General features: G+C 40.5%; 1 protein-coding gene across 5 annotated transcripts in view; it reads right to left on the bottom strand.

Annotated features, from left to right (window-relative positions):
• med12 (mediator complex subunit 12) overlaps positions 1–14,914 on the bottom strand; it is a 31,585-nt gene that overhangs the window by 6,138 nt on the left and 10,533 nt on the right. For all 5 annotated transcript variants that reach the window (XM_005722866.1, XM_005722865.1, XM_005722864.2 and 2 more), the window contains exons 11-33: positions 14,619–14,750; positions 13,615–13,741; positions 13,186–13,415; positions 13,029–13,088; positions 12,752–12,925; positions 11,665–11,809; positions 10,641–10,759; positions 9,248–9,391; positions 8,987–9,150; positions 8,191–8,322; positions 7,796–8,023; positions 7,562–7,706; positions 7,216–7,336; positions 5,614–5,724; positions 5,417–5,530; positions 5,147–5,283; positions 4,469–4,648; positions 3,892–3,963; positions 3,625–3,788; positions 3,328–3,489; positions 2,925–3,126; positions 856–965; positions 447–582 (exon numbers count right to left, since the gene is read on the bottom strand). In XM_005722866.1, the coding sequence (XP_005722923.1) occupies positions 447–582; positions 856–965; positions 2,925–3,126; positions 3,328–3,489; positions 3,625–3,788; positions 3,892–3,963; positions 4,469–4,648; positions 5,147–5,283; positions 5,417–5,530; positions 5,614–5,724; positions 7,216–7,336; positions 7,562–7,706; positions 7,796–8,023; positions 8,191–8,322; positions 8,987–9,150; positions 9,248–9,391; positions 10,641–10,759; positions 11,665–11,809; positions 12,752–12,925; positions 13,029–13,088; positions 13,186–13,415; positions 13,615–13,741; positions 14,619–14,750 (3,309 nt within the window). The remainder of the gene's footprint in view (positions 1–446; positions 583–855; positions 966–2,924; positions 3,127–3,327; positions 3,490–3,624; positions 3,789–3,891; positions 3,964–4,468; positions 4,649–5,146; positions 5,284–5,416; positions 5,531–5,613; positions 5,725–7,215; positions 7,337–7,561; positions 7,707–7,795; positions 8,024–8,190; positions 8,323–8,986; positions 9,151–9,247; positions 9,392–10,640; positions 10,760–11,664; positions 11,810–12,751; positions 12,926–13,028; positions 13,089–13,185; positions 13,416–13,614; positions 13,742–14,618; positions 14,751–14,914) is intronic.

Genomic DNA, 14,914 nt, shown 5'->3' with positions numbered 1-14,914 from the left:
TGGCGAGTTCGCTACTTAATACACCTTTACTACTCATAAGGAAAGCAGGAAGTCGCTGTTACATACGCAGTAACTTCTAAAGCAGATCATGCATTAACATTTTTCTTTTGACACTGAATTTATTTATTTTGGTATTTATTTACTAATTGTATTAAGTAATTTAATAATCATGTAATAGTAACTTAATATTACTGATCATTTAGCAGTAAATACAAGTTTAAAAAGGAATAAATACGTGCATTTAAAAACAGTTTAACGAGTTAATACAATTAAATGGAAAATTAAATGACATGGTTAATATATTTCATGCAATACTTATTCAGAGAGTGACTTTTTTTATCCTTCATAATAAGGACCACAGTTGAGCATTACATAACATCACACATGGAAAGTATTATACACAGTAACAAAATCTTGCATAAGTGAGGAAACTGTGCTCATCCTACCCTGAGCTTCTTAACCAGGTTCATGTAGGCTCTCTTGTTTTCCTCCATGCTGCCCTGAGAGATGCTGGACATGTCAGCAGCCAGTGTGCCGTTAATCAGCACACTCAACATGTCCAGCACTGTTGTGAAGAGCTCGCTGTTGGACAGAAGCAGAGTTAGTCAGTCAGATAAAGTCAGTGCCCAGTAGTAACACTCAAGATTTTCAAACGATAGTTTATTAGACTGTTTATTCAAAGATTCACGAGTGACATTAGATGGTACTCCACAGTTTCTTGCAAAGCAAAATACGACTGTAACTGTTAAAAATGCAGGTCAAGTGCTAGCAGCTGGAGAATCCAGCTCATGGTGTCCAATTCAAGAAATAATGTGCCAATATTTCAATAGAAGTTACTTTGAAGCAAACACTTACTTATTGGACTGCATGTCCACTGTGCCACTGCTGATGATGTCAAGGAGTAGTACCGCCCACTCCGTGGTCTGTTGCGTGCTGCGCTGCACGGTATCAAACATGCCACCGACCTGATGGGAGAAGAAGAAAAACAGGTGATTTTAAATAGTGCTCACATGAAAGATGTTCTTGCTTGCATTTCTTTTATTGGTCTCAGCTTTTTTCCACGATAAACGCTGGGTCATTCCAGCTTTCAACAAACCAAATCTACTAAGATTTGATTTGTTTCCACATGACTGCTTCATAATCCATATATTAAATGAAGCCATGCAAAATTTTACCCTGCAACCAACTATGTGCCCTCACAGCACATAGCAGCCGGTCAAAATTTCACTCTTTTAAAATTTGGACATTTTTTTTTAAATTACTTTAACTTCAAATATAAATGTTTCAGAGCTGAAAAACAAATTTATGCTCTGCTAAAAACATCAGCAAAATCCATTTTACACCCACTCAAATGTAAAGCCAAAAATCACATTTTTGTTCAGCACCATCTTCTCTAAAACAATACATCATAGTTTCAAATGTGAAACTTGTGTGCTAGTGTCCACCAATTTAATGCAAATGATGTAGAGATACAAAGTAGCACTGATACACAACATCTCTGTTTCCTCATAATAAACTGAAGGATGCATCCTATGATTGGACGGGTGGCTGTGGCTACAGACGTAGATAATCAAAAGGTTGTTGGTTCGATCCCTGGCTGCTCCAGTGGATTGCATGCCAAAGATTTCAGATACCGAATGCTAGTTGCTCTCAATGACTTTGCAAGGGTGTGAATTAGGGGTGGGTTTTGCTTTTCGATTTATTCTAGTTTGGATAACGTCATATCGATTCATTAAAATTCTGAATCGATTTTTTTAATAGAAATTTTTTTGGCCGAAATGCCAGAATCTCAGGCTAAACCTCACAAAATTTCTACAACCACCAAACAGCTAAACAGTAAATGAGAGCAGGAACACGGACTCTGCACAAAGACAAAAACACAAAGCGTGGAGCCGCCGACTGATCAGAATCAGCGAGATGTCGCCTTTCTCACCCGACGGCACGGACACGGTCGGGCTGAAAGCCGACAGCTCGCTGATTCCGATGTTTCGGCGGGTCGCGCTTTGTGTTTACGTCCTTTTTGCGCTGATTATGAAGCTGAAGGTTTTATCTCTCTCCAAACAATACTGACTGAACCAGCAGCAAAAGAAGATCCAAACTACGCTTCACTCTTAGTTTTGCTGCTTTGCTTCCACCAGGATAAAAATCACACTTCATGCACAGCTCTCTCTCTCTCTGTACTTCAAGAACAGTTTCCTGTCTAAAAACCAGTTTTCTGCATTATTCGCTTGCTTGTTATGCACAAGTCTGCCGTTGTTTACAGCGCTGTCGGACGCTGTTTTTTCCTTTTACTTCTGAAAAGAAAGCCTCATTTCTGCCGTTCAACACTGAACAAATGTAAACTTTTTAAAATGATGCAAAATTGCAAAACGCTCAGCTGTGTCTGTAATAAAACCTCTAACTTTGCTCTGCTTCACTTCAGCAGCATCAGGCAATGTTCATATGTTGATTAATGGTTTTCTTTCGTTTTTGATCGACTGCAGAATATTTTCATAAAATCCCAGGAGAATCACCTCCACGTTTTTGTTTTATCCTCAGCTACTTTGACACAAAGGCCTCTGCTGTGACGCTTATACACCTTTGATCAAGTCTTGCAAGTGTCAGCGTTCGTTTTATAGATATAAAAATATGGAAATGTACTGATGCATGATCTGAATTGTAATATTTCTGACTGTCTGAGGCAAAATTTCCCCGATTCAAATCGCATCGAATCGAAGATCAAATCGATTCGGGACTTTGTGCATCGGAAACGAATCGATTCTAGAAATCAGTGACGATACCCAGCCCTAGTGTGAATGTTAGGTACTTCTCCCCACAAAGATTATAAAACAATGTGGATTTTTTTGCCTTCTTTGTAATTTGATTTAATTCATGCAATTCTTTCTTTCTTTTAAACCAGCTGTCTCTTCTTTAAAAACGCTTACAAGATTCAGTCGTAGCTTCAGTGCCTCATGCATCATTTGCTTTGCCTTGCAGTCATCTTGGTACTGGTCTTCTCTCCAGTTGGTGACAATCTGCTGCACTTGGCTGTAAAGGGAGGTGAGGAGACCCTCCCTCTGTTCATCCTGCCCTTTTAAGCAGGTCAAGACCAAAGACAGGAACGGCTGCTGGCTCAGCAGAGACATACTGTGAAAGGAAAACAAATTTCACTTGATGAAAAAGGAATCATTGTCCAGAAGTGGGCAGACTGAGTTTTTGGAGATTTCATAACATGTGTAAGTGCTACAAAATGAAAAATGTCCTTCCTGCCAAACATTTCTTTCTGAGATTCCAGATCAAAGAAATCTAACTGGTTTAACGACAAAGAAATGTTCGTTTGCCACATACCTTTTCTGTTTCTGCCTGTCCCTCTCCTTACGTGAAGAAGAGCCAAGGTGCTGCCCTTTCTCCAGCTCCTCTCCTGCCGCCTTTAGCACATGGCCCTGGACTGACGTGGGCAGCTTGGCTATCAACGGAGCCACCAGCCAAACACCCGATCGCTCTGATGAGCTGCAGATAAGAAATATTACACGTCAGCATCGCTGTATTCAAACCCAAATGCAATGGCTATGATTTTTTCCTTATAAATGTCCAGACACAACAAAAAAACAAACACATTTTAACAAGACCCGAGGAGAGACGCACCTTAAAATAGGCTTCATTTTGCTTGTGGTACTGTTGTTATTAGATGCAGAGCCTCCTTGGGCTGCTGCCCCGTTCCCTGAGGGGTTACTGGAGTTCATCTCAGCTGATTTCTGGAACACCTCTATAGTGGCCTTGGCTATGTTCTCCAAGAGAGAGTAGAGTTCCTAAAGGAAAACATAAGAAATAATCTGATATGTCTGATAACAGAAATCCCACGATTATGTTGTTTTTTTTTTTAAAAACCCAAAACAAACAGATGACACTTACATTGTTGGTGCTCTGTTTGATCATCAGCTGCAGCTCCAGAGATGACTGTCTCATCGTCCACTGGTCCATATTCTGCATCAGAGAAAGGATTACTGTTAAATTCTCTTCTTGTGGTAGAAATTAACAACCTGTCATGAACAGGTTATGGATAGTTGCGGCATTAGTCCTGTGTTAAACCATGTCCTAAACATGTTCGATTTCCTGCTTTCGTTTTAAACCACATGTAAAGGGACATAATGTGAATATTAAAAACAGCCTGTGATACTTTACGCAACTAAGGCCGTTCATAATTCATTATGTAAACAAACAGTTCACTGTGTGTCTGTATTTTAAAACAGGGCCATGTTTTTCTTTACTGATCCGATTTTTTCTGGTGGCCCATTAAATGAAATGAGTTTGACACTCTGTCCTAAAAGCCTCACTTAGCCAGGAGAGGGCAGCAACACTCCACCAATCACACTCAAGCAACAACTTGATAACAAATGATTTCAGACACATTAAAGCTGTTACAGTTAACACGCTCGTTCTAAACGGCAAACAAAGTTTCATGCATCATGTGAGCTTTTTTTTTCTCTACCTGGAGGATGCGTTTGATACGCTGCCTCTGTGGGTTGTCACCGTCATCACTGTCCAGCTGGCGGTGAGGATAGCAAATAAGCTGCAGCAGTCGCTGGGCTTGAATGTTCACCAGCACCGGGTCTTGGAGGGCACTGCTGTCCTCAGACAGAGACTTCAGGCAGCGTTCTCCAACCCATTCCTGAAAAACGAGGGAAAAGGCGTAAAGTGGGAAATGTCAACAACTTCAGCGACCCCCACGTTCAGGTTCAAGTATCAAGATAAACTCGGTCATCCAAAACAAGCATGACTAAAGCTAAGTGAGTGGTAATGAAAACAGGGCAATGGGTCAATTCTTATGAAACAGAGCTGCTGACTAAAAAATATTTTGGAAATTTCATGAGGTCTCAGAGCAAGTACATTCCTCTAAGATAATGAGCTGCCAGCTCTTCCTCCAGCCTTCATATCTAAGTGACATCTGGTGCAGAATATGATCTCATTCATGCTTTTTATGCACCTCTGGCTTACTGAATTTACGTGAAGTACAAAATAAGAATAATCAGTTACTATTTGCTGTCTCACAAAAGCTTTCTGACAAAAACAATGCACCAAAGACCAAAGTTCTCAAAGTAAAAAGCAATCTTTTATTTAGCCATTTTACTGTGGACTATATTCACACCATCTTAACTCATGTTCTCACCTGCTGGCAGATGGTCTTCAAAACATACTTCGCATATACATCCAAGCTGGCCGTCTCGATCGAGACATTGCGTCCTTCGGATATGTCGTCGAGGCCGGCGGTGTGAGACAACCCTGAGCCTCTCAACTCAGCATCACCTGCAACAAGAAGGAGCCGGCAAAACCGATCAGTAAACATTTGGCAAAACTGATTATGCCTGTGTTTGATACCAGTTTTTACATGGTGCACTCTAAGCTTTAAATTATATAAGAGGAATATAAATAGTCATACCCAACATAAACACAGCTTTGAGAACAGCAAATACAGCTCCAACCACGATGCTGTTCTGGGAGGCAGCAAGAAGGTGGCGATCGCAAGACGACCGGATACCAACTGAAGCCTTGTCTGCAAAGTTATAACACCAGTTTAAGACAGGCTTTGTTTCAAGCTGAGAAAAATGCTAAGACGTTTGTAGATGCGCTCACTACCTGACTTCACGCCATCTTGGGGGACAGGGTTGCGTTGTGGTGTCTTGAAAAGATGCAGCAGAATTCTGCAGGTCAGTCTGGCTCCTGGTTCAGAGTCTTGCTCACTGCAGGCTGAAGTCACGGATCAAAACATATGCTCTGATTAACACAGAGTTCCTTCACATCACATTAGGAAGGTTCACTCCTTTTTTCTTTTTGGATGGGCTACACAATCCACTACATCAAAGTCACACATCTAAATTTAAACCCTGTCCTAGATAGGCTCCTCATCAGGCAAGATAAAGATGAATTTTCATAGAGCTGTTGTCGTGAAACAGGGAGTGAGAACAAAGCATTTACTACAAGTGAGAGCTGTTGGCATTTGGCACATGTAGTAGTGTTATAACATGAGCCAAATGCAACCAAACAGCATGGCTGAATGAGGCTTTGTCTCCACTCTGGGAGGGAAAAAAAGATTAACAGCAGGGAGAGAGGCACTTTTCTGGCGAAAGCACAAACTGCACCGAGGCTTTGTGGACCCAGATCAAATCCGTCACGTTTATTCTCCCCTTTGATAGAACTAATGCATTATAAAGCTGGATATTCCTTCCTGTGAGCCAGGCTGAAATGTGCTGCTCACTCATTTATAGAATGCCCAATGCCTGTGCGGTTATATAGAGATGCTTGGAAGGAAAGTGGTATAGAGAACGCAAGTAAGGCTAAAGGAAAAATGTAAGCGAGAGATTTAGTGGACAAATGGGCTTTACTATAAAGAATGTTTTAAAGAAAACACTCCCACAGTTTTTAAATAATACATAAAAGAAGTATACTTATCCATATCTATTTTTAGATAAGTATTTCACACACATATCATATTCAAATATGATACTTAGGGATAGCTCAGTAGGTAGTGTGGTCGCCCCATGATCGGGGGTTTGAATCCACTGAACGGCTACCTTGAGGTACCCCACACGCTGCTCCCCGGGCGCCTGATTAGTGGCTGCCCGCTGCTTCACTGAGTGAATGGGTTAAATGCAGAGAGAGTCATTTCTCCACGGTGAGCAATAAAGTATACATTATTATTATTTTGGGTTTAGCAGTGGAGCACACCGATGACAGAGTTTAACCATCTCTAGAACAATGCTAAAATAAGGCAATGAAACTCAACGTCTAAATGCACTATAGGGACTGAAGTTGTGTAGGTCACAAAACTTCAGAGTCCTCATATGTCACATGGATTAAAGAGCGCACTCTTTGAAACTTCACAAAGCTACATCTAATCAAAAGATGGAGTTGTGTCATTATTGTTCTTTTTTTGTGAAACGATCAGAATTAAATCTCAACTCTTGCATATACACATAACATAGTTACTTGTTCCTTTTGTCTTGGTTCAGTGCTTTCTATTTTCTTTTAATCTTCACATTTATTTTACTTGGTTTGCCTAATTAAAAAGATAAGGAGCTGAATTGCATCAAGCATCAAGCTCCTGTGGATTCTGTTTTAGTACTACAACTGTAAACTTCACCAATGCGATCAAGGCTCCCGGCATCTGACCAATAATATTTGAACCAATGGCATAAAGTACTTCCTTTACCCGAATTCATGGGATTTAAAAACTCTTACCTGCATTGAGAAGGGAAGGAATGGCAACACAACGAACCAGGTCTTCAAGGAGCAAGCACTGTCTGGCAATGAGAATGGCTACGAAGGTTGCCAGAGAATCGTGGAAGGACAAATCGCTAACCTTAAGGACACAAGACAAGTAAAAAGATCTAATTTAACACGTGTTTTGTGAAAAAACATTTTTCCTAATTTAGAAAAAAAACAAACCAACCAAAAAAACCAAAAATACTATGAAACTTCGGAAGAAACTAGCATTTGCTTTGCTTAATATGAGCCTCGACCACTGTTGAGAGTATATGCATAAGAGAAAATAAGGAAAACAGGTTTACTTTAAAAAGAAACTTACATCTACGTTACACAGCAAGTCATTGAAGCCACAGTTGCCGTTGTTAGAGGAGCAGCAAAGAGCCTTGAGAATGCCGAGCCATTCGGCGCTCAGGGAGCGGCAATATGCCGTCAGCTCCGCACACAAGATCCCAATATCGTTCACCCTGAAAGCACATCACATGTCACGAAACCAAAGTCCAGTAGTGCAGCAATCCGAGCCCTACACCCGTGTAGCCCAGCAGGAGTAACGCACCTTTCTGGGTCTCGGTGATCCACACACACATCCATTAGCACATTACAGACAAAGCTGTAGCGGTTGGGTGGGCTGTCATTCAAGAGTTTGCCCACCATGGAGTGGTTGAAGTTGTTGGCTGAGGGGTTGGCGATGGCCTCCATCATGAACATAGGATCCCAAAGCATGTTGGAGTCTGATGGGTCAATATTGCAGTAGATGGAGTTCTTCACTTTAGAGCAAAACTCACTGTGGTAGAACACAAGGCAAAAACAAATAGTTGAGATTATGTTGCACCGAGCAATAAAAAAAATTAACATTAGTTCAAGAGTGGGTTCAAATTATTCTATTCTAGCATAATTGATGAGTCTATGCATTCTTTCCTGTGCATTTATACAAGTTGTTTTTTTCCTTACCTAAATATCTCACCAAACTTGTTCTTGAGGTGACTACAGGAGGTGTAGAGATCATACAGATAGGCCAGAATGCAACGCTCAGCAGAGGAACAGTCTGCTGGGTTCACACCTGACTTCACCACGATGCGTAACCTGTCAATACAACGAAAATGTCATTCGTTCAGTTATGAAAAGAAGAAGTTGGTTATTTCTTGCTCAGGAGGATGTGATGGGACAGCACAGGGAAACGGTGTTACTCTGATAAAATGTAATAAAATCCATTTAAAAACCACTAATAAAAACACTACTGTAATAACAATGCACCATATACGCAAGGTTATGAGGGTCCTGTTGGCCTGCATCATTAAAAATCAAGAAATTGCCTGCCACATAAAATCTGAACATGTGTTTCCACAAAAGAATAGAAAGCGATATACTGTGGTAATAACTGCGCTTTAGAGGTGCAATTAAGAGGCGTTTGTTAAGTGTTTTACGGTACACAGCATTCAGGAATCAAATGCACCGTCAGCATCCCCGCGGTATAAAAATCCCAATTAAAGTCAAGTGAATGCCTTTCTGAATGAGTGCAAACCAACAACAATTCTTTAACTCTGCAATGACTAAACGCATCCTCTCTTTACTACTTTAATTACAAGTTTAACTGAAGCCTTAACCCTGCAAACATCCCTTTATGGGTGTGATGAAATCTCTATTTCAGTTTATCTAGCAGAAAGATGACAACACCGTCTTGGTCCACCGACTGCAATTTAAACTGGTATAAAATGAGCTTTTCCAAACATTAAAACTTGTAACATACCCATCAAAAACTTGGGCTGTCTGCTCAGGATTGAGGATGAGGCAGGAGTGGTACCTCCTCAGCACTGCTACAATACACAGACACAGGCTTGTGGTGTAGCTGCCCACCAGGCTGGATGACTTCAGCAGCAGCTCGGCTTCCACCAGACTTAACTCATTCAGAAGCTGCGCAACACAGTCAACAGATGTTTACACATGACGCTGAGTAAACGGTGAAGTTAACTTGATTTGTCTGCATAAAATGTGACTGAAGTGCCAGTACCTGAATAGCGAAGTCTATGAGGCCACTAATGTTAAGGGAGTACTCCATGAGGTCAAAGATGAACTGAATGTGCTGGACGAGAGGCAGGTGGTAGGACATCCCTAAGGCAAAGCTGGTGATCTGTTCCAGCACATTTCTGGACACCTGCACACAAAATACCAGACGTGAAATTAATGCAAGAAATATGAGAACAAATATCTTCTTTAGAGTCAATAAACCAATTTGGAATTTTAAGTGCTTGTGGATTAATACTCAAATCATGGTAAATAGGCAAACTTAGTTTAACTACCAGCAAAAGAGGAAAACTAATAAACGCTCAAAGTTTCTCACAAAGAGTCTGATGAATAAAAAAGACGACTGAACTGTCACATCTGAAGCTACAGCTGAAGGGTGATTAGCTTGGCTTATAGTAAAGACCAGAAGATGGGGAAGTAGCCAGTCTGGCTCTTTATAAAAGTTTAAAAAAGAAAGAAAAAGCTTAATGTTCAAGAGATATATGGATGGAATCAATCTTCTTACCCACTTGAATCTTCAAGAAAGCGAATAAGCATATTTCAGAAAATGTCAAACGATTCCTTTAATATAAATACAGACACCGACTCAGCCGTAAAGTGGTGGAAAGTTATCCTTATGTATTAAACTGTAAATCCCCAAACACTATGAGACAACGTCTGGCCTCCTGAGGCTTCTGAAATCTGAATTAGGCCCTTGAAGACTTGAGTCCAACTAATAAAGTAAAAAAGTTCCAAATGAAATTTTCAAAATGTTTTACAGTTTATAATATGTGGGCTAATACTAAAAACACTTTACTATTCAGGACTGACTGCATTCTCTGCCATTTATAATTTAAATAGATGACATTATGATGTGTTTTTACCAAGTGGCAATCTCAGGAGCTGAAAATAGAGCCAATGCTGTTTCAGCTGCTCCCTTATACACAGGGGGTCACCCCAGCAGGTCGCTCCAGTTTGTGTTTTTAGACCAGATGCCCTTACAGACTCAACCCTGAAGAGACTTGTCTCAGGTCTGTGAGATGGAACCATGCTAAATGCTAACCAAGCTGGTACCCGACTAAATATTCACACTTCTTTCTCCAACAAGTCAAAACTAAAATGGCCAAAATGCTAATGTTAAGGCCTCAAGGTGCAAAGTAAAAACCAGCTGATGGCATGGCCAATGGCTATATTTTATAAACTCAGGTTTTCAGGTTCCAACCTTCTCAGAGCTGTTTTGGTTCTGAGGCATTAAATTGTTTTGTGACATCTTACAGAAGAAATATTTATACGGATACATTTGAAAGGTCATTCCTTCGGGTCCATTTGGCTACTGTTTAAACAATAACAGAATCTAAAACACGACTCCACTGAGAAGATAAAAGGATTCCTTGTCTAACCTGGGAGGTGACCTGGTGCTGGTCAAAGTGGGAGAGGTGCTGGAATTTGGAGAAGATATCCTCTGCAGTGGGAAAGGCCTCTGGCTTACTCCTCTTCCTTTTTTGTCCTTCCTCTCCTCCTGTGTATGCAGAGGGTAAAAAAACAGAAGAAAAAGAAATTTAAAAAAAGGAAGCAGCAACTCTTGCTGGTCAGCAGTATTCTTTCCAGTCCACCAAACAGGCCAGCCATGAAATCTAGTTAAGCTAGTGGAGTCTTATCTTATTCCAGCCTACTTTGAAGCTTCGCTGCAAAATACATTGCTATGGAGGCACTTTAAAGAAAAGGAAGGAGGTACTTTTTATTTAAGAGATACATAGCTGTGAAGGGAAGGTCATCACAACCTCAGAAATCTGCCATAAAACATTCCGGTATGTGCAATTATTACTCCCAAAACCTTAAATCAGACTAATAAGGTCACGTGTATTTGAGATAAAGTGTCTGTGAACAGATGAAAGCTATTAGCATAGAAATTGGGTAGAAAGAAGATTGAGTGATGTAAACCCCTGAGGGTTCATAGAGAACAGAAGGGAAAAAAAGAGGGCTTTTTCTTTTAAGAAGGGCAGGAGAAAGGCGTTACAAATGTAAAGTACACAAAGAGGAGAATTATTAGTCGGATAACGGCTGGAACGGCCACAGTGGGAAAGCAAGCAATTACCCTACGTGTGAAAAATGTTTTACAAACAACCCAACATGATAAAGCTTCTGTTTTCCATGTTGCTTTCAGCCAAAACATTATCTTTCATATGATAAACACGGATTATTCTGCAGAAAGATGCGGGGGAAACATTCAGTCAACAAATTGGGGGAACATGTATAAAACATTCAAACAATCCCCTGACTCCCATTTTCATCCTTAAAGGTGAAAAGTAGGTAAAATAAAACTGTAATGTAATCTTAAAAAAACATAAAACTGCCAGACAAGATTCATGCCCGGAGAAGCAAACAGAAAATGTTTAGCATCAGTCAAAGGAGCAACGCCGTTACCTGTTTCTGCTGTGCTTTTGCGGTTTAGCACCTTCAGGATGTCTTTGGTAATTTTCTTAATGGTGTGTCTCGCCTCATCTCTCAGTTTGCCCACACCGTAGAGGACCACTAAACGCTGGTTGCATTCATGACTGGCACTTTCCTCCTAAAAAGAAAGAAAGAGATCCTGATGAACTTCAATAAAAATCAAGAACGACAGGAACCAAAAGAAAGAGACGAGCAATAATTTAGCAAACTTTTCAAACCAGCTGATAAGGACAATAAAAACTACCCCAAAAAAAGAATCTTACACTGAACTGTGTTAAAATCATGCTGTGAATGAGTCCAGAATTAAAGCAGTTATAATTCTGTGTATGAAAAAATCTCCTCGAGCACTAAACAGAGCCATTTCACAAATAACATTATTCATTTAGCTATATTAATATTAGAAATTATTCACATCAATGCTTTTTGTCCACCAATGACATTATAAAGCATCATTTATATAATTTAAACAACATTTAGGGACCAAGATTTAATAGATTCAAAAGTTCAATGGCCTCAGTGTATGTGCAACTTCATGTATTAAGCAAAGTCATTTGCTTTATAGCATTTACACCCATTCACAAAGACCTTGCAAAACAAATCAAGTTAATATACAAGACTTTATTGATACAGAGAGTAAGAGCTAGCTCTTCATGGGAAAAGGAAATCAAATCTAAAATAGCTGAAAAACAATTCCAGACCTCATTAGGAAACGAGGAAACCACCAAAACATATTTTCTTTTGGCCACCTGAGTTGATCTGGGTTGATTTCATAATGTAAATTTGCTTTTCAGTAATTTAGGCTATAGTTAAACTGAGACTGAAAATGAAAACGGGTTTCAGGAAACTAAATAAAAACTAACAGATGTACCGACAAACATCCAGTTCAGATGTTGTCAAAGTACAGAGGAAGAAGATTATTCTCCATCTTTATCATGTACTACATAATCTCACTGAGTCATACTGTGCTTTCAGTGTATTAGGAAGATATCTGCGCTTAAGGCCCTGTAGGAGAGAGTATCGGGTATTTCTGTTTTCAAAGTCACACTGTAAGGATTCTTACCTGAGGAATAGGGAAGTGAGTGGCATACTGGATGTGACGGGGTTGCTCATACAGTTGAGGAAAGGCGGGGTCCATACCCTTGTCCTTACAGTTGGGCTTGCTGTCCTGATCTGTAACCGGCTTCTCTGGAGAGGGGCTTCCCTTGGTTTCACAGTGCATTGGAGGTGAGAACATCTGCAGGACAAAGAAGTCTGAAATTACTTCAAGCGAGGAACACCAAAATGTTCAGACAGAAATGGCTCCTAGTGTTTGTGTGTAAATTCTGGCAAAAATATACCTCATCAAAATTAGCACTGGAGTTATGATCGATTTCCATGGACTCCGACAGGCCAGTATCCTGTTGAACAAACAAGAATTCATGTTATCTTTCTACACCACACAGCTACTGTGTCTGTAACTCTACACAACATCGACAACAGATTCCTCCAACATGCCTCCATCTTGACACTGCTGCCTGCATCCTGCTCTTTGCGCTCCGATTCATCAGAGGGCTCATCGCTGGGTGAACGTGGGCGGGGCAGGTGGGAGTCAGAAGCCAAGTCGCCACGGGAAATGAGCGTGCACATGTAGATATTGTGGGAAAAGACGTCGTGACGGATGAGCTCGCAGAAGAGAAGGACTAGGTTGGAGAACTCCACGCGTTCGCTTTCATTCCCAGGCTCCGCTGTGAAGGGGAAAAGAGGATTTGAATAATTTATTAGCAGATTTCCCCTGCCAAATCATTTCGAATAAATATGCAATGAGTAATGAAGTAAAAAGGCAAAGACAAAAGGACGTAAAGTTCGTTCAATATTTAGACTGAGATCATGTGTGACACATCAGGGAATCATCGCTGCAAGAAACAAACAAAAAGAAAGACTCACTCAGGGTGGGAGCCTGAGTGTCGAGGAACTGCAGCAGCACATCCTGAAAGACTGGCAGTGTGGCAGCTGACAGCGAACCAGATGACACAGAGCCCTTCTCATCCACCACCTCCGACTCGCCGCACCTCTGCAAACAAATGTGCAACAGACAGTCTTTGAGTGCTAAATTCAGAAAAATGTTCTTACTTAGCATGTTTCTTTGGATTTACAGTAAATCTACACACACGCTGAAAGTCAACTGTGTATACACATTTAAAGCTTCTCACTAAATCTTATACTCAAAAGATAAAGATTAGGGATGCGACAACTACAAATAAACAACATCAGAGACTGATATGTTCAGACACAACAGATGGTTACCGTGACTTCAAAATATAAACTGAAGAATAAAACCCTATTCACACATTATCTGGAGATACATGCTATGTTGTAGGGAATGGAGAGCTTACCTGTGATCTTAATCACAAAATGTCACAAATATGTCTGCAAGTCATGAAGCATGCAGTAAATTCACCACCAAATTTTGTCAAATGGGTCATGTTAATAGTAAGCCCCCTGTAAAATGGCATTTCTGCCTTTTATTTTATTTGAACAGTTTCATTTGTGTCCCCACTGCTTTCTTCTCCTGCATGAGGAAGTTTTAGGGAGTTTGTATCGGCAATTATAAGGGACAGTCTGGAAAGCATTTTCACAGCACAGAGGTCCAGTCATAAAAACAGTGAATGGTGAAATCCATCACAAAAGGAAAATATTAAAATATGATGATGATGATGTTATGATGATGGATGACATGCATGGCAACATTCGGTAAGGAACTGTAACAGTAATAACGTGGCAAAAATTATTAGTGTTAGATCTGCGGCTGAGAGCCACGGATGTCATTAAATTTGAATATATCCTGTGTAAGAAATGTAATAAATTATAAGGTTTCTGTGACAGAAGTTGCACTAAAGGTGCAGAAGCGGCACAACAGAACTCAGACTGGAGGGCGGTGTGTTTCTTACCTCTGCTTCTATTTCAGCCTGCCTCTTTTCCAGCAGCTTGGCCACAACCATGGCCCTGTGTCTGCCTGAACGCTTACAGCACACAGCCCATTCACAAAGCAAGGTCACCACCGCATCATCATCAGGTGACATCTGGGTAGAAACACGCTTTATGAGACAACATCTCCAAAAATAACATCACTCGGTGTCACACTATTATCTGATGATCGGTAATCACATGGCATCAGCAGTCTGCTTTTTATTACAATTAACAACAACGTGGTCAGTACTCTCCTGTAGCATGCAACTACTAAAGC

The sequence above is a fragment of the Pundamilia nyererei genome, unplaced genomic scaffold, assembly GCF_000239375.1.
Source record: "Pundamilia nyererei isolate P.nyererei 1_Seehausen unplaced genomic scaffold, PunNye1.0 scaffold00008, whole genome shotgun sequence".
In the NCBI taxonomy this organism is placed as follows: Eukaryota; Metazoa; Chordata; class Actinopteri; order Cichliformes; family Cichlidae; genus Pundamilia; species Pundamilia nyererei.
Note: the sequence above shows the minus strand (reverse complement) of the source record. Positions and strands in the feature narration are given on the sequence as shown.